The sequence below is a fragment of the Halichoeres trimaculatus genome, unplaced genomic scaffold, assembly GCF_033239565.1.
Source record: "Halichoeres trimaculatus isolate MK-OKI-2021-1 unplaced genomic scaffold, fHalTri1.1 fHalTri1_scaffold_2, whole genome shotgun sequence".
Classification (NCBI taxonomy): Eukaryota; Metazoa; Chordata; class Actinopteri; order Labriformes; family Labridae; genus Halichoeres; species Halichoeres trimaculatus.
In genome coordinates this window covers 28,025,972-28,045,122 of record NW_027437180.1, presented here as the reverse complement: position 1 = coordinate 28,045,122, position 19,151 = coordinate 28,025,972, and the positions used below count along the sequence as shown (strand labels likewise).

General features: G+C 39.9%; 1 protein-coding gene across 2 annotated transcripts in view; it reads right to left on the bottom strand.

The window, feature by feature from the left end:
* Nucleotides 1-465: 465 nt before the first annotated feature.
* fbxo41 (F-box protein 41) overlaps nucleotides 466-19,151 on the bottom strand; it is a 59,716-nt gene continuing 41,030 nt past the window's right edge. For both annotated transcript variants that reach the window (XM_074687778.1, XM_074687783.1), the window contains 10 exons: nucleotides 16,161-16,234; nucleotides 11,077-11,462; nucleotides 8,288-8,526; nucleotides 8,068-8,183; nucleotides 7,175-7,327; nucleotides 6,954-7,049; nucleotides 6,724-6,842; nucleotides 5,735-5,893; nucleotides 5,131-5,246; nucleotides 466-4,335 (listed from right to left, as the gene is read on the bottom strand). In XM_074687778.1, the coding sequence (XP_074543879.1) occupies nucleotides 4,273-4,335; nucleotides 5,131-5,246; nucleotides 5,735-5,893; nucleotides 6,724-6,842; nucleotides 6,954-7,049; nucleotides 7,175-7,327; nucleotides 8,068-8,183; nucleotides 8,288-8,526; nucleotides 11,077-11,462; nucleotides 16,161-16,234 (1,521 nt within the window). In that variant the 3' untranslated portion in view covers nucleotides 466-4,272. The remainder of the gene's footprint in view (nucleotides 4,336-5,130; nucleotides 5,247-5,734; nucleotides 5,894-6,723; nucleotides 6,843-6,953; nucleotides 7,050-7,174; nucleotides 7,328-8,067; nucleotides 8,184-8,287; nucleotides 8,527-11,076; nucleotides 11,463-16,160; nucleotides 16,235-19,151) is intronic.

Below are 19,151 nucleotides of genomic sequence, written 5' to 3'. Positions count from 1 at the left end.
TTATATTTGATACCCAAGTTTCAAAGACCTCTAACTTATTAACATTGTCAATAGTTTACAGAAACACCTGTCACACTTAGGTTTTAGTACACTACACTTCCACCTTGAGGATTATCATACTATATACAGTCTATGGCTATGAGAGCCTGGAAACAATGCTGCTGTGCTTGATTTATTGGCTTTTTGGACCAAAACATGTTACTACCATTTCATGAAGAAATCAATGATCCATATCAAACTGCAGAAAAGAAGCACGATACGGGACCATTAACTTTGTGATTCTGCACAAACTTAAGCTTGGACTTAAGTTAATCAAATTTCCAAAATGATTTCCAAACCATTTCAAAATGTTTCTTAAAGTATAAGAAAATATAGAATTGAAAGCCTATTTCTGATGACATCAAATGAGTAAAAGTAGGTGGTGACACATTTCAATTGACTGCAGTCACTGCAAGAAGCCAATCATCTTTTGGGAAAGTTTTATTCAGCAACAGAATCCATTTTGTCGTCTAAGCAACAAGGATGAAGTTCATGGATTGATTGGCGTTCACTGACAGTCAAAAAAGAAAAATCTCAAAGACAAACTGCACACTTAATTGCCCAGATAAGTGTTGAGGTAATGTGTAAAATACTATTCAGATGGATGGGCAGAGTACAATCGTTCAGACATAAAATATGTACAGAGAGATACATGGACTCTCAAACATGAATTTTAAATGCACAGTATGATACGTGGCTGTAACTGCAACAAAGGAGGAGGGATGAAGACAAATTAAAACAGGAAATGACGAAATGAATGAGGAAGCACTATGGCTTGTAAGTGCTTCAGTTTCTGGATGTAAATAAATAAAGTATTCTGCTTTATATCTGGAGAGGCTTAGAATGGAGATGTAAGCCAGACGTTACTCCAGCATACTTGGCACCTCTGATCTGCAGCGTCAGAGCATCTGCAGCATCTTCAGCAGGTCCATTTTCACAATAAAGCTGCTGGTATGAATCTACAACCTAAAGCAAAGTATTATCAGCAACAAATGAAAACGGGAGCATAAGGTCATATTGGCAATGAACATAAAAAAGCACTTGAATGAAGTTAAATCATTCTTGAACTTCCTGACAGATGATAAGTGACAGATGATGAGGGAGAAAAGAGGCATGTGAGCGTTGTTTCCAAAATTATTCTCCTCCTTGAAACTGAACATTTGAGTGGACAGTTGGTTACATACAACAACACAAACCTCTGCCAGGCGCCCTGCTGACAGAAAAAATGGCGACAGACGGGCCAGTAAAAGTGTTCAGGAAAAAAAGTGCATCATATTTTGTCGAATACTGAGAAATAGCTGAACATTAAAAACAACACTCTAATCAGTAACATTAGAAATACCTTTTTTTCTCACTAGTGCAACAACAGACTGGATCAAAATAATGAGATTATTAACCTGCAGGCAATCAAAGCTCTTTAAACATCGAATAATTTTCTTGTCACAGTAGCAGAACAGTTAAGAAGGCAACTTAATGATTGATGCTCAAACACAAACATGCCAACATTATACACATCGCTCTTTTTTATAGAAATAAATAGCTGAGTTATCAACTTTATCCTCTTCTTAAATAATTTCCATCTCTATATGACTCTGATGCACATTTAATAAAGTATCTAATACACAACTGCAATTTCAACACTACTGTTATACATAATATAGTCTCTATGTTCATCTTTCATTCGACTTTGGAGAGAAAATGCTTACAGAATGAACAGCTGTAAACTTCCACTGTTTCCACTCAGAAGTATGACCTTATAATATAATATAACATCAAAGGTTGATTCTTTTTCTTTTTTTTTTCTCATATTTTTTTTTACAAACATTATGTACAGAGAAGCTGATAGCGAAGGCAGGATTGTCTAAAACTTAAAATCAACAAGTGCTTTGTGTTTTTTCCGTTCAGTCTGCAAAGTTTTACACGTTTCCTTCAATGAACCCAAGCAGACAATCAGAACCAGTGTAGGAGGTTAGTAATTATAACAATGACAATAATATGCAGTACTGGAAGAACATGAAGAAATGAACATCCACATATTGACATCATCACCACAATATGCAGCTAAACAGGTCCTCAGAAAGGTTTTTAAAATGAAAAAGAGAGAAGAATCAGCAGCTTTCCTTGTTTGGGAGTTTTAAAAACCCACATGACACCTGCTCAGTGAAATATCACCTTATCTCTCTTGCTCTCAAACGCTGAGAAACGGGGCGAGGGCCGGCTCACCTCTGACATATAAGGGTAGCCAGGTAAAGTGAACGCCTCGTGAAGCAACCTGCTGTAAACCTTTGGCAAGGAAAGAGAGGACACATGGGTCACCTTCCAACCTGTCTGGAAACGGTGTGCAAAATGATTGATGGGAATCTACAAATGTACTCCTGTGATGTAGTATTGCACTTTCAAAGTGTTCAGGGAACTTGCAAGAGACTGAGTCTAATAAAAGCAATGCAGCAAATGCATCCACCCTGATTTTTGGTCCCTGGTCCAAAACCTCTAGATCTTGCCACTTCCTAAAGTAAAGATTTCTTTAGACACTTAATGCCTTGTAAACACATTTTCCTAAAGTATTCAAACTTCATGCCTCCGTCTTGTAATGATGACTTCTGTGCTGTTAATTCTTCCCAACTCCAAATAAATATGTATAAGTAAGAGGAGTAAAACCTCAGAGTTCCTTTAGAGCCACAGAAGACAATCCACAATCTTTGACGCAGGCTTACAAGCACATTGTCATGAAATAACTAATCTTTCTGTGTAAAATCACTGGATTTCTCTCTTACCTGCAGCACAGAGGGACTTCCACTCCTTTAAATATTGCTACTCATACTTCTTGAGTATTTCTGAACCATATAAAACTCAACTGGAGCCATCAATTGCACCAAATTAACAGCCAAATTCTGAAGACTGAAGGCTGGACCCTCTAGCCTTTGCTGCAAAATGTTTTTAGTGATGCAGGGTGCAGTGAGTCTGCCGCTGCTTTTATTCGCCAGCAGAGGGAGCCAGAGGACTTCATCTGAAATCATAAACATGACTCTAGAGGCCCCTGGCTATCACAGCAGTATTAAAAGGACTGGCACTGTTTAGATTGGTGTAACATGAAAGTCACATGGTATATGACACCTGTATACACCTGGAGACCATGTGTAGTGTGTCAGTAAAGGTTGTTTAAATAGAATCACAATAAGTTAAATTCGAAAGAATTTGAAAAACATAAAAACCTGCCTGACATGGTCCCACCTCCAGCATTAATGGCACATTGGAGAAAAACAGAATGAGAACAGACACAAATGGCACCAGTGTTATGTAGAAATGCGTTATGGATCATCCTCCAGCTTTCCTCTAAATAAGAAACACCAGATACTGCATCCTGTTTCTTGAGACGAACATATCTCGAGATAAAAACAACCATGGAAAAGTCAGAGTTTGTGTTGACATGGAGAAGCAGAGGATGATAGAAGAGGCTAATTGCATTGCTGCCATGCTGTGGCTAGAAGACTGTCAAGATTTGTGTGTTCAGGGAGCTCTGTCCTTGCTCTCCCCACTCCACCTGGAGCTCGTGCAGCATGTTTCTGTTCTAGGTGGAAGCAGTAAGTGTTGAAAGTCGCCCTGGCATGTATTAGTGCAGGGCAAGGCAGGATGAAAACCGTTTATTCAAGCCTCGGCTGAACGCGCTCGCGCAAACACGAATCTCCTGCCTCGAGACTCTTAACCTTGTACTTCTGTTGGAAATTGTATATGTTTTAAAATGCACTCCCGCCCACCAGCTACTGGTGTTGAAGGTAGTCTGGAGTAAATGTCAAGCATAATGAAGATGCAGAAAGTTAGATACAGCGCTGGCTGCCTGGCTGCAGGCGTTTGAACAGAGGGATCTGGCTCTGTGCAGTAACATTTGAAGGTGAAAGCAAAGAGAGTCAAAGAGAGAAGAATCTGACAGTTTTGTTGGTTATTTAAGCCTGGAAGTTTAAAAAACGGGCCTATCATACGACACAGTTAATCCAAATACAAACTTCAGCCAATATGAAGCAGATATGAACCATCCTTTGCAGGGATAATAATATTATCAGTTTGAAGTTTGTTCTTGTGGAGTTTGCACACTGAGCCTCGGTCCTGGTTCTTCATGACGATCATCTGTAGGTTCTGTCGGTGCAGCAGACGTATTCATCCACATGGGGTAGCTCAAAAACAGCTGGTTCTTTTTGATTGACTGGAGCCAAGATGGCATCTCTCCAAGAAAAGATGTTAGCAGAGACTGTCTGCTTTCACATGGAGGATTTTGGAGAAGCCTGGTCTCTTCTTTAGAGCCTGAAAAAAAAAACCCAGTAAGGGACAGTAGACTGTCATTTTCTGTGATGGAAGCCAAGTGTGGCTTTTTTTTAAATATCTGCAATCAAAATGCTCTTTTCTCCCTGTCCCATTCTCTCTTTTAATGTTTATTTCATCAACAGGAACTGGGCACAGTGACTCATGTATGACAGAAAGCTAAAAATAAGCAGTTCAGCATGAGGCTGCAGCAGGTTAAGGATGACTCTCCTGGCTTATAAGCTTCACCTCAACAGAACTCCCTTTAAAAACACATGATCAAGTACACGAGGGGAGTTTTTACTTCCTTTTCACCACGAATATAAAGGGAAGAGGGATCAAAATGAATCATAGCTGTTTGCAGTCTTTGGAAAAGTTATCTAACTGCTATGAGCAACACCAGCATCCTGAGAGTAAGAGCCAGCACAGTTAACTGAGTCATAAAAACAAAACATAAATAAAGCTGGAGATTTCAAAGTCGTTATGTATACGTGTATATGACTGAGAGGGGGGTGACCTGAGCCTCTCAGTGAGCAGTGACTTAGCCACAGAGTATCCACAACCAGTTATCACTGGGACACAGAAGATTGAGTCACAGCTCAAGCGGTGTGTTTTGGGGATAAAAATAGACAAATGTTTCCTCTCGATTGGCCAAGCTGTTAGCCATGTGCATACAGCGATGCAAAACTCTTTGGACATACTTGCTTCAGTTCTAAACATTTCTGCTCATCTGTAGTTCGAGAAGAAAGGTCATGACTTTAAGAAGCATTTGTCATGATGTTGAAAACCTGTTGTTACCTGCAGCTTGTTGACCATCTCGTCAAATAGTTTTCTAGCTTCAGGGCTATTGGGGTCCTCAAAGTAGTCCTCGATACCGATCTGAACTACAATCGACTTCAAGTTGCGGCAAACACCTGAATGAGTGAAAGACAGGTTAGACAAGATGTCATCAGTTTGTTTTCTACATTATTGCTAATCCCTGCTGACAGTGGAGTGCCAGTAAATCACAGAGCTGACCTGTCGAAATATACGTCACACTCAAACTCTCTCCTTTGGGTAACTTAGAGTCTAACAACTGTGTCCATGGGCTGGGGCAGGGAGCTGGAGGGAACCCAGGAGAACATACAAACTCCCCACAGACAGGCTCACAGCATAAGGCACCACTGTGCAGCTACAGCTTTGAATATTTAAATTCAGCTGTTTTTCAGATCAATCACATAAAAATTGACTGTAATTGTTACAGCTGCTCAAGAAAATCCTGCTTTGTCCATCTCTAAAACCTTAAATACAGTTAAATATTCATTGTCTCATTTTGATAATCCCCGAAAGTTTTAAATTGAATAAAAGTACAATAAATAATTTCTTGTAAAATGAAACTGGGTTTTGTGTCGTGTAAACTCACTGTTGAAGTGAAGCAGGGCTTTTGGGGTGACAGGTGTGGAAGTTAGCACCAGCATCTCCAGCCCCTTCAGTCCCTCCCTGCAAACCTCTGCTGCCACCTCCTGGTTGATCTCACTCACATGATCCAACTCCAGCACCTGCAGCCGCATGCAGTTCCTCGCTGGTGAGGAGAGATACAGAGATCAATCAGTCAGTGGATTTCAACAATATAATTACAATTCTAAATCAGGAAGCAACATCTTGAAAAATTATTCATCAAGACACCTTACTGTTCAGAAATATACTCTGTTATAGCTACAAAGACTTTACAAGCAGAGCATAAGAATTCAAAAGAAATTAACACCAAATAAGAAACGCAAACAAAACAAAACAAAAACCTGACGTCATAAAAATCAAAGCAACAAAATAATCAATCAAAAAAATCAGATAAAAACTGATAAAACAAGACAAAATAAAATAACACATCACCATATTATTGTGTTTTAAAAGCCAGTCTGAAATTTTTCAAAAAAAACAACCCAACAATACAAATGGAAACCAAAAGGACTGATAATGTGAGATGATGTAAGCAATTTAAAATGAAGAAACACAAAAATGGAGATAGAACACAATAAAACAAGGCAACAAGAATAAAAATAAAATAGATCAAAGCAACATAGAGAAATAGAAACAAGAACAAGAAGATTAAAGAATTAAAACTGAAAAAAGCTGTGTGAAAAGCACTAAAATGTCAAAACAAAAGCAATGAAGATGAGTGAGAAAAGCAGAAGAATTTAAAAAATATTTTACACATCCAAATAATGTTTCACTGTTTATCCTCTATCCTGCATTCTGCTTGGGGCAGTAGCCAGAATTGAAAACAAAACAAAGAAACTTTTGGGTAGATATTTGAATAATTTCATATAGTCCTAAAAAAGGAACATTTGTGTAGAAACTGAAATAACTTCATGAAACTCAGCAAAAAACAAACACATTCTTATACGTTTTTACCTAGAGAGGCCAGACCCTGAATGCCACATCCTGCCCCACCCACACCAAGAGCACGGAGGTGTGGCCAACATCTTCCAATCGTCTGCAGGCATCTGTTACTGAACCGGGCCGGCTGTTGGCTAATGTAGACAAAACATGAATTAATTCATGGAGTATTGGACTCTTAAATCCTTCAGCAGATTGAGTGAAGTGGTACATATCTAACACTGAAGATTATCAGTGTGTATTACCATGGGTGTAGTGGTGCCACCTGTAGGGAGATGATATCTCTACAGCCTGCTCCAAGGGCCCAGATCACCTCCTGACCAACGGGATCTGTGGCACTCCTAGAACACAAAGCAGTATCATTTGGACAACAATGTATGCCCACAGCTACACGCTGGGTGTCTCCAGACTCCTGAGAGCTCGGTGGGAGAAAGAGAAGCAAGGGCAGAAAGCTGGAGGAGTTTACCTGTAGGTTACAGCCTGCAAGGCTCGGCAGTAGCAGCTGGCCAGCCAGAGAGAACGATCCGTCAGCAGGTTGGGGCAGTGAGAAATCTTCAGGATCAGCAGGTTACTTCCTGTGGCCTTTAACAACGCCTCCAGACCTTCCTCCAGACAGCCACTTAGACGGGAAAGTGCAGAGAGATCAGCAGAAACAGTCAGAGAGAGCTGGAGCAGAGGAAGCAATTCTCCTGTCCTTCAGAGCAGCACTTTTACCTCGACTCAACTCAACTCAGCTATTTATAACTATTTACAGAAGATAATGAACAAGCATGAAGCCTGATGTGCTTCACACAGATTAACTCTGAATGATTTGGACTACAAAACACTACAGCAAAGTAATATAAGGACAATAAACTAAACAAAAATATAGATCTAATTCATATAGAAGAAATAGCAGGAAAAAAAATGTGACTAAATTAAAGCAATAAATGATAACCCACAATAAGTGGAATCCAGGCTAAAAAGATATTTCTCTCAAAGCTTCTGTTCGGCCCAAAATAAAATGATTCCTGTACAGAAATGCACAGAGCAGCTTGTCTTTATCAAAGCAGCTTGGAGTTGTAATATTCCCTGTCTCTACACAGAAGAATCCGCTGTTACTCCCAGACTTCCACTTGTCATGCATCAGGAAACAAAAACTGATAAGAGTACACGCTGGTGGCACACACAAAGAAGCTGTCAATCCAGCACGTTTCTCCCTCTGGCTTTAACGCATTACTTGTTCACTGGGTCATTTAGGATATAGCAAAAACAATGGCTGGTGTATTAACAAGTCCCCAAAAAGTGTTTCTTTAAAAAACTTAACAGCAGTTGTACCTTTATGTTTGATTTGCCTGAGTGTGTGTGTGTGTGTCTCACCGTGTGCTTTTCAGGTACTCCTCCTTTGTCTCCTTCTTGCCTCGCTGTCTTGGTTTGAGGTTTTGTAGAATGAGTGAATGCGTCTGAGTGCACCACTGAGATAGTATGCTCAGGAACTAAGAGAGACACAAAGATATTAGTGAAAATCTTTTTTTTTTAAGTGAGGAGCTAAAGATGAAGCTCCTAAGTACAGTATTGTATCTTCATGTTCATGACACACCTTAGAAGAGATGCGTGCGTTTTCCAGCAGCACTCTGGTCCACACAGCAGGGTGGCGAGCCACAAACTTCCAGTCCCTGCAGACCTCAGCAGCTCTCAGCAGAGTTTTAGTGTCCAGGTATGTGAAGATACAGAAGAGAGCTGCTCGCATCTTTAGGACTTCAGGACTGATCACCTCGTTGGACTTGGACGGGCTTTTTTCATGGCGACATGGCTTGTTGTAAACTACGTCAGATCGACCTGAGGGAGGGAATAAAATTAAAGACTCATTTTTTATATCCCACAGAGAAACCCTTACTATTGGTCATATTTACCAATACTATCAAATTATACTTATTTTTTAAAAGTTTTGGGATTTATATGCCTTTAACTGGATTAGAGAGGGCAGTGGATAGAGCAGGAGGCAGGGTACGAGTGGGAAAGAGGCCACAGGCTGGATTCAAACCCACCTGAGGGTGAACCTCATGGAGCGTGACCTCAACCACTAGGCCATCTGCGCCCCATCAAATCATACTACTATCAGATGTGTGATGTTTTAGACCAGGCCCACACTGCAAAAACTAAAATCTTATCAAGTGTTTTTGTCTTATTTTCAGTAGAAAATTCCTTTTTAGACTCAATATGAGCCAAATTCACTTGACCAATCCAGAAAAATGTCTTGTATAAAGTTATTTAAGGACAAAAATTAGGTCTGATTTGCTCGTAACCAGTAAAAAAATCTGCCAATGGAACAAGAGAAAAGTTACTTGTATTAAGACATTGTTCTAGTCTCAAGGAAATGTTCAAGCAATTTTTTCTTGTTCCATTGGCAGATTTTTTTACTGGTTACAAGCAATTAAAACCTAATTTTTGTACTCTAACAACTCGAAACAAGACATTTTTCTGGATTGATAAGTTGAAAGTGGCTCATATCTAGTATAATAAGACAATTTTTACCTAAAAAAAAAAGACAAAAACACTTGAGAAGATTTCAGTTTTTTGCAGTACAAATTGATGGTTTGACATGAGCAAAGTAATTCATTTTAGCATCTCCCATCTTGGAGCGCATCGTTTCACTCTGTTAAAAATCAAAAATCCATCATCTTTGCTTTTATTTTGTCTCCTTTAAGCTTCTGCAACAGTTTTCTGGCATGCATGTTGCATCAGGAAAAAAAAGTGGAGAGCACATATTCCCAGAGACGATCAGCTCTTTGGGTGCCAGAATCTTAACAAAACTAAGAAACAAAAAACATCACATTTACTTTGAGCTTTTCATTGTCTGGCTCCAGGTTAGATCTCTTTACTTAATGTTATTTATCAAACTGCAAGAATTCTCAGCCAACAAGTGTTTGTTTATCCATAAAAAAATAAGTCTATTTGTAGTTTTTTTTCTCCTGATTTTGTCCATGCTACCTCATTTACATCAGTCTGCTTATTTGTTTTATATTTCTTTGCTGAGAATCAGCCATTGTTGATTTTGAGGAATGGCTCCTAAACATTCTGATAAACATTTTACAGTGTACAGGTGTTAATCTAAAACAGTATACTGTCTCTCCTGTGTCTATTTTATCATGATTACTACAGAAAGTTCCCTCGAGAACTGTTGTAAATAAATGTCCCACAGGAAATATTACACGTACTGTCGCATGGTGGCGCCAACAGGACACTGAACAGGATTACATAATTTTTCCCTTATGTCCATTTTCTCTCTGAATAGCCATCTATTGGCTGTTACTGTCCATCCAATCAAAGCCTGTCATATACCTCACAGCATGACTCATGTCATCTTTGGTTTAGGACCATCTCTTTGAAACCATCAGGGCTACGAACCCTCACTTACACTCTCTTTTCTCTTTTCCTCTTTCTCCCTTTCTTCCTCTCTCTTTTTCACACACACCACCCACGCTCAACGCAGCCAAACAAACTAAAAAAGCCGAGCTGTGTGTTGCATGCAGGGAAAAATGTGTGCTGGTAGAAACATACCATCTGATACAAGCTGGCAGAGACACTCTCCCAATAAGGAGAACTACGTCAGAGCTGCAGCGTGCCAGAAACATGTTGGGTGTTACATGAGGAAAATCTTTGAGTTAACGGGGCGGTTCATACGCATGTGTCACAGGACCCAGTTTTACTCCTTCACTGACGGCTTCACTCCACCTGTTTTAGAGTCAAAACCCGACAGCAGGTGGAGGGAGATGGAGGGCAGCAGCAGTGTGAGTTTGAGGATCTTGGCAGGGTGGGAAGTTAGCAGAGAGATGTACAATCTGTGGTGGATCTGAAGGAATGTGCCAGCATGATTGACTGACTTTGCTCAGTCGAAGATTCAAAACTCAGCACGACACAAAGAGCTGAGATGATAACAAGCAAAAGCTCAAATACAGACAGTTATTTGCTGTTAGTGCCTGTGTAGCTGCGTCAGTTCAACTTTATTAATTCAACCCAAAACCATTCTCTCTTAAGGCTGTAATGCACATACAAGTGTTTGAAGGACCTCCAAAATGCATCTGTGTCTGTGTTTGTGTTCTTGACTGAGTTACTTTAGAGTTTCACTCATTATTCATGATGTGTTGACATTGTTGTGTCAACACACTGCTGCAGCTGCAGGGCCTCTTTCCTTCATTCTTACCATATATGCTCAAAGTGGAACCACAGTCACTTTGTGGAGCTCCACTACTCAAACAACATACAACAACAACTCAAACATACATCTGTCCCTGCTCTCATGACATCACGTCAAGGCCATTGCTCTGTGAATCCTGGCTTCCATGAGTCTGAGCTGCTGGTGTGTGGCAGAGTCTACATAAAACTCACCTGCATTAGGGCGAAAGCCTGCCCTGCCATGCTGCGGGTATGGGGCTGCAGACTGCTGCACCTCAGCCACAGCTCTCCTTTCTTGCTCCCACATCTCAACCTCGGACTCGGTGGTCCTGGAACCCACGTCTGACACGTCTCCTTCCTCGCCTTCAGTGCTGTTCCTGTACGGCCGCCGCTGCCAGTTCTGGATGGCCTGTTTACGGAGACCCCAGTTTCTTGATCCACCACCACATCCAGGGGAGCGCTCGTAGCCCCCTTCACCCAGCCGGCATTGCATGTGATAGTACTGGGCCTCAGGACACTCCTCCATGGGGTGCATCTCCACGCTGTCACTGTCGTAACCTCCAGAGCCCTGTGACACCGACTTGATGCGCCCAGATGCTCTGCAGGAAAAGAGATGGTAATTGGGTGTTTTTTATCTTTTATGATCCACACAGCACAGAGCAGTCCCTGTGTTTAATTTGACATGAGTGGATGCAAATCTTGAACCGAGAGGAACCACAAACATGTACCTTTTGACCTACAACAAAATGCTGCATTTCCAAGGGTTTACTGCAGAACAAGGACAGCTTTTAAACATTTAAACTGCTGCAGTACTTAAAAATAACCTCCCATCCAGTTCAAGAAATGAGAAGATACAAATATCAGCCTCTGAAAAAGTAGGGCATTTTTCTTTCCTGTTTTTCATTTCTCCCTCATCAGCTCTCCCTCCTCTTTCTTGCAGCGTAATATGGAGAGTGGAAACATTTGCATTTATCATTTGAGGAATAGAAAGGATCACAGATAGTGCTGCAGGTACCATTTATCTCTGCTTTCTGGGGAAGAGGAAACAGAGGAGAGATCCAGGTTATTCTGCACACTGTATATGAAACAAGACTACATGAAACAATAAAAAGCCTGTGTGGTTTTATTACACTAAACTGGGTCAAAGACATAAACCGTGCATTTCAAAATCCTCTTTGTAAAGCAGGACCTGATAAAGCTGCTTTACTATTTTGTCAACACTTTGATATGACTTGATCCAGATCATGGGAATCTCATTATGCACTGATTAGCTGATTAGTGAGAGCGGTGTGTATCCAGAATACAAAGCAGCATCATGAAATAATCACAGAATGCTTGAGATGATGACCTCATCTGTATCTAGTTGTAAATATACGTTGATGCCTGATGAGCTATCAATAACCAAAGACAGACGGAGGGCAGGGTCACTGTCTGTTTTCGTGTGTTGTGCTATCAGTGAATCAACAGGAGGGGAAGCCTGACAGGGCTAGCGTGACGTCATGTTAGGAAACACATTCACACAACAAGTAGAAGTGACGGTGGGGTTAGTCAGACTTTGATGGCACAGCAGAGTGACTGAGATCACCACCAGAGCGACAGAAATACTTTGGTTACACCTCAGGAGGAGAGACAGATGACCTGCGCCTCACTGCTGCTGATCTGAGTCTGACTAAAAACTGGGATCTGTTCCATCACATGCTGTGCTACATGATACTAAAGATACTTTGTTCTCAGTGTTAATCAAAGAAGATCTCCTGATGTAGAAATTAAAAGCTTGGTTCTGTAACGGTACTGGTTAACCTGTCTGTTACAATTTGGTGTTAGTTACAGGTTTGTATGATAATTTGTTACCTGACAGTGTTGAAAATTATGATGACCCAGTACATGTTTTATATTCCAGATCTTAGTATCCAGAATATTGTCATTACATCTGTCAGAAATTATGGTGACCTTGCCTTGTATTGTTTGCCAAAGCAATCCGACCATTTATCAAGGAGTTATATAGACGTGGTGAAAACTGCCCTATCTCACAATGATAAAGGATCCTGGATCCAGACAGTGGTCCAGACCACCTCCAAAATTTAATCACTTCTTTCTTATCTTGCTTTGAACATTTCCTGAAAATTTCATCAAGATCCATTTGTTACTTTTTGAGTTATGTTGTTCACAGACAAACAGACAGACAGACCAACAGACCAACAAACAAACTCTCCCAAAAACATAACCTCCTTGGCGGAGGTAAAAATGAGTAAAAATAGACTATTTAGGTCCCTGTGCCTTTTCGAGCAGATTTCATCCATATGTGTAACTTTTTTAAGGACAAAATAATATTGAACAAACTTTTCCTTGCTTCAATCTTAGACTTAGTCAGGTAATGAAAAAATCAACACTGGTTTGCTAAGGTAAACATGTGGTTATAGATAAGTGCACTCCCGCTAAAGAACAGCCACAGTTTTTTTAGCAAGTTTTTTTTACTTCACTTGAATTTTACTTTCTTGAAAGGTATCATTCACATGGTCACCTAATGGTATTATCGCAGGTGGTAGCGCAACCAAATCATCAACTAATGAAGCCTAGACTAAATCTTTGACACAATCAGACAGGGTAGCTCCCATGCAAGTTAAATCTACTGTAGTAGTTTTTTTCTCCTCTATGACATCACCGTGTTACTCTGCCAGATTCACGTCAGACAGAAGTAAGGGTTCTAAAACAATCAAAAAATATATATATATTATCCAAACTTGAATTTGTGTAAAATGATAAGCAGAAGAAAATATTTCAAAGTTTGATTTCTGTTTTTTCTTTAAAGTGAGACTGTCTTTGTGTTTACCCTCTTTGTACAGCACTTGTCAAATCTGACACTGATGGGGTGCATGTGACCTAGTGGTCCAGGTCACACCCCATGTGGTTCACCGTCAAGTGGTGGACCGGGTTTGAATCCAGCCTGTGGTCAGTTTATCTCATGTCAATCCTCACCCTCATCCTGTTTCCTACTCAATCCCCTGTCTTATCCTCTCTGATTGCATAAAAGGCCTGAAAAAAAACTTTTTTTAAAAAATCTGAAAATGAGTGTCAGGACATAAAGGTTTAGCACAATACACTGCAAACTCATGAGAAAACTTCTGAATTAAAAGCGTGGTATTTTCATATTTAATGTGGATTCAACATGAACAATGTCTACATGCACCTGAGTGGAACTGGATGAATTTGCAGGTCATGGAAGTTTCCTAATCCTTCTCAAATCAATCTATCGCACACCCTGAGTTAGAAATAATGTATTTTGCACTTTTCCACAGTGAGTAAGTGACTTTAAAATATCATAATTAAAAATTATGATTCAACAAAAGACTTCTAGAGTAGCACTTCTTTAATTTTCAGATTGAATAACTTTAGGTTCTTTTTTTACCTGTGTTTAGTGACTCTATACAATATTTAAGTTACACTTTTTGAATTGAGCAACTGAAATAGATTTATTTTTATAACACTTCTCTTGTTTATTGAGGTGAACCTGTAAAGGGTAAAAAGTGATTTTATTTATGTTAAGGATAACTCTGGGTAAAAATTTCGAAAGAAAAAATTCTGTTGAGTTGGATTTTAATGCTGATTAAAACTAAAATTGGGCTGCACAGTAACACAACAGTTAGTCACCGGTTTGATTCCTTGCTTGGCCGGTGGGCCTTTCTATGTGGAGTTTGCATGCTCTCCCTGTGCATGCGTGGGTTCTCTCCGGGTACTCCGGCTCCCTCCCACAGTCCAAGAACATGCTCATCAGGCTAATTGAACACTCTACATTGTCTGTAGGTGTGAGGGTGTGCGTGAAAGGTTGTCTGTCTCTGTGTCAGCCCTGTGATTGACTGACGACCAGTCCAAGGGTGTACCCCACCTCTCACCCAATGACAGCTGAGATAGGCTCCAGACACCCACGACTCTAAACAGGATAGTGGTTCAGAAAATGAATAAAAGATTGAATGAATGAAACTAAACTTGGCATGCTGATTCCAAAATTGTATTCAGTTTTTTTTCTAGCATGTCAATTTTTTTTCTCCGCTTACCCTCCAGATAAGCAAAATTCCACTGATTAGCTGCAGTAAGACTTGCCAGCTGATCACAGTTGGACTCTTCTACAGCTACGTGGCAACTTTTTGTGCAATCACAATTGAGACAGTTCGGTAAGAAGTGTGTGCAGCTCCCAACAGGTCAGTACTATCAATATCTGCAAACAGGAAGCTAGCACAGTTGGAATTAAGAGAGTTTGTGCTGGCTTTTCTCTTACCCTTGTAACCATTGGCATAACGTTGTAAGTTCTATTTCGTTTTATACTGTTTTTTTAGTTTTCAAAGCTTGTGATTATTCCATCTTAGTGTTTTATTTACATAGATAAATATTTTCTTGTTTCAGATCATTTCTGCTTCTGCAGCTCCTCCAGTTGCCATATCCTTTGTAAAAAATATAGTAGTCTTAAATAAACATTGCAGTCATGCCTGTTTTTTCATATTTCATTGTATGTTTTTTTTTTTTAAAGAATTACATATCTGTAAAGTAAAATATTTGTAATATTTTCAAGAAAATGGGGATCCTGTAGTTCAAAAACTTGAAATGATAAAGAAAAACTGGGATCAGTTTTGGATTCTGCACCCAAAAATTAGTTAAAAACAGCTGTGAGACCTAACTCAACAAAAATTGTGTTTCTCAGTGTTAATGAATAGAATGTTGAGGATTAGTCGTGTGCCTTTCCTACTTCTTGGTGAACTTTCTGATACGAAGCAGTAGGTGTTTCTGCTGTTTCTGATCTTATCTAACATTGGATTGCAAAAATCCTCAATGTGCCAAAGAAAACAAACAAACAAACAAAAAAGGTGACAGGTAACTCTGACACTTCCACAGGTTTCCTTGTGTTTTTCTGAGATACTGTAACCAAATGCCTAAAAGCCTAAAGCAGAGAGTGCAGGAAGGCAAAAAGACAGAGTGTGATTTTACCTCAAATCTTCTTACACTGTGGAAAAAATAGGTGAACGAAATTTACCTGAAAGAAAAGAGCAGCAAATCTTTGGCTGGGTAAAAAAAAAAAATTATCCATAAAAAATATGAAAAAGACAGAGAAAAGTCTTCCTACAAAGTAAAAGGAATCCCATTAAAGCCTGTGTAATTTGACAGTTACGAGCTCATATAATCCTCTCTTCTCCTCTGGGTGGAACCACCTGAGCCATAAACCTCTTTATGAAACTTTGGTGGTCTGGTTGTACTTCTGAGGTAAGAAATCATCCGTACATGTGGAATAAGAAGGAGCGTGGGCTTACCCTGTGCTGGGGGAGGACCGCCGCTCTGACACTTGGTACATGCCTCTTGTGCTCCCAGAGAGGCTGGAGTTCCTCTGTTTGGACACAGACAAAGAAAAAAAACAGAAATAAAAGGAAAATGAGACAAGACACTAGAGCAATTTTATCAGCAATTGTATCACAGTATATATTCCAGGGTAAGCTTCCTAAAGAGTTCGTAAGAGCTATGGCTATAATACTTTCCCCCAATCTACATCAAATATCAGACAATCTATGAGGGATTTTTCTGGACTTTGATCACAAAAATAATGCTCTCAACTGCAGCATTGACAGTTTTTATTTGAAAGCAGCTCCCCGACTGACTGAGTAAGCTCAGCTATAAAAATGAAACGGGCACAGGCGGCTGCTCGACAAGTCCCTACTGAGCAGACTGAACACGAGCAGTAAATCAAACGCAGCCTGTTTAGCTATCATCATGGAGAGTTCCTCTCTGTGGGTTCAAAAAATGATTTGACCACTTTGATTTTAACTAATAATCAGAGCTAGAATATCACAAATGGTTATTGAATCACAGACTCTTCTGTGTGAATTATTTATACAGTTTACATCAAGCACATTGGTTTAGAAATCCAGCCCCAGTCACAACATGAAGATCAGAGGGACGAGGAAAAAATCAGGAAGGCTTTTGCCTGTGAATCTTTTTCACTGAGTGAAGTCTGAAAAGGAATTATCATTTCCTCCGCCAAGATGGTTATGTCTTTGGGAAAGTTTGTCTGTCAGCCTGTCACTTTGTTTGTGAACAACATAACTCAAAAAGCAACAAACGGATCTTGATGAAATTTTCAGGAAATGTTCAAGATGGGATAAGGAAGAAGTGAATACATTTTGGAGGTGATCTGGATTACCACCTGGATCTAGGATTATATTTAAAGGATTAGGGCTGTTTTCACCATATGTGTATATAACTCCACCACGATAAATGGTCGGATTGCTTTGCAGAAGAATACAAGACAAGGTCACCCTAATTTCTGACAGATGTAAAAGTATGATCCAGATCCTGGCAATATTCTCAATACTAAGATCCAGAATATGAAATATGTACTGGGTCATCATATTTTACAACACTGTCAGGTAACAAATTATCGTACAAACCTGCAACCAACACCAAATTGTAGCAGACAGTCTGCTGAAAGGGAGTTTAACATTAAAGTAGGACTAAAGCAGGGGTGGGTAATTAATTTTTACCAGGGGCCACGTGAGAAACCTGAATTGTGTTGGAAGGCCACCAACTTTCTTCCATTGTAAAATGCTCTCAAATACTTTAAACAGCTGGTACTAATAATCATAAGAATAACGCACTGTGTAAATATATATATTAGGTTATGTGAAATTGTGGTGTAAAGGTCAAATAAGAACACCAAAAAAAAAAATTGAATCCTAAAATGATGGAGAAAATGTCTTTAGTTTTTGTCTTTGTTAATCTGTGTCATACATTAACTCACTTTAACCAATCGAGAGTGCTGGCAGGCTGCTAACACTCCTGAATATTGAGGGAGTCTCCCATTGTTTAACCCTTTCTCCAGCTGGTCTACTGGCTTGTGATTTCTCCTGATTGTCTCCAGACTTTAAGTATGCTCCTGTGAGCTCTGATATTTTTTAAAGTCAAACTTGGCCGTTATATCGTAAACTCAAAATCCATCCACCCCCCTCTTTCTTAGTTGGTTTGATCCAAAGACGCTGCAGGAGACCACAGAGACAGAGAGGGATAACTGTGCAGCACTTTTTGATGGAGAGTTTACCAGAGCCTTAGCTGTTTTCTTTCTTTCTTCATTGGTGTTGACATGACATGTGAGTTAAACTAACGTAGTTCTGCTCTAATGTAGCATCCTCTCCAGTAAGGAGAGTTTAGAGCAGCGTATAGTGAGAAGGCTGACTCTAAAATAGTGAAATGCTTGTCGTTGTGAAGTTCTACCTGTCTTCGGTTTGTGCTGCGCATACACGACGGCACTCTCTCTTCAGAACAGGAGAGAGTTCAGGTGGAGGAAACTGACTGAGCCAGAGAGAGAGAGGGAGAATTCAAACCACAACGTCTTGTACAGTGCCTGTGATAGATGAAGTATTAAGATTAAACATATGCACTCACACAAGTTTAATTTTTATGACTAGACTCACCCGGGCCGGACAGGGGCGTACAAAGGGCTGGATGTGCCCCATGCGCCGTAGTTTGCCCAGGTCTGGACTAAAGTGTTAGTGACAAACACAATATGCTTGGCAGAGGTCTGTGCGCTCTGAATGCTTTTCTAGTTTTATTACAGCAATTTTATGTAAAGAGTTTCCTTTACAACTCATAAAAGGGTCTCTGACTGCCTCATTAGAAATGATTCACCGTCTATTAAACATAACTAATAACAAATAATATTAAACTCAGTAAACAAGACTTCAGATTTCCATATGATTTTTTCCGCATCAGTGAAACTTTGAGATAATAAAGATGCTTTGTGCCGATCACAAATCGTTTTCCAGGAACAAGAATATCAAATTCAAACTTTCTGGATGAATTTCTTGTTTCCACACAAACCCTGGGCACACTTCCTACGACCTGAAATATTTGATTGTAGCTTGGAAAGCAGGTGAGCATTTTCAAGTGGATTTGGATGTGGGTGTGCAGCCACTTCGCTCTCTCTCTGTTTGCCTGAGAGTAAAATCCCAGAGTCACTACTCAAAGCTGCCAGTGCACTCAAGTATGCAGTGTGTGTAATGTTTGTAAGTGTGTATAGATTGTGTGTCAGTTAAAACACGCACAAACGTGTGTGAAGCAGTGCCAGGTGGGACTTGGTGAACGGGACTGGCGATGTGCCACAGAGAAGCATAATATGCATCAACACAGACTCTTTTTCCTCTCAGTCTTTGTTTCTCTCTTTTCTATGTTTTGCATCTCTTCACACAGATTGTCCCGAGCCTGTGCCAGAGAAAACGGACAACAAAGGAAACAGGCAAAAATCATAGATGGTG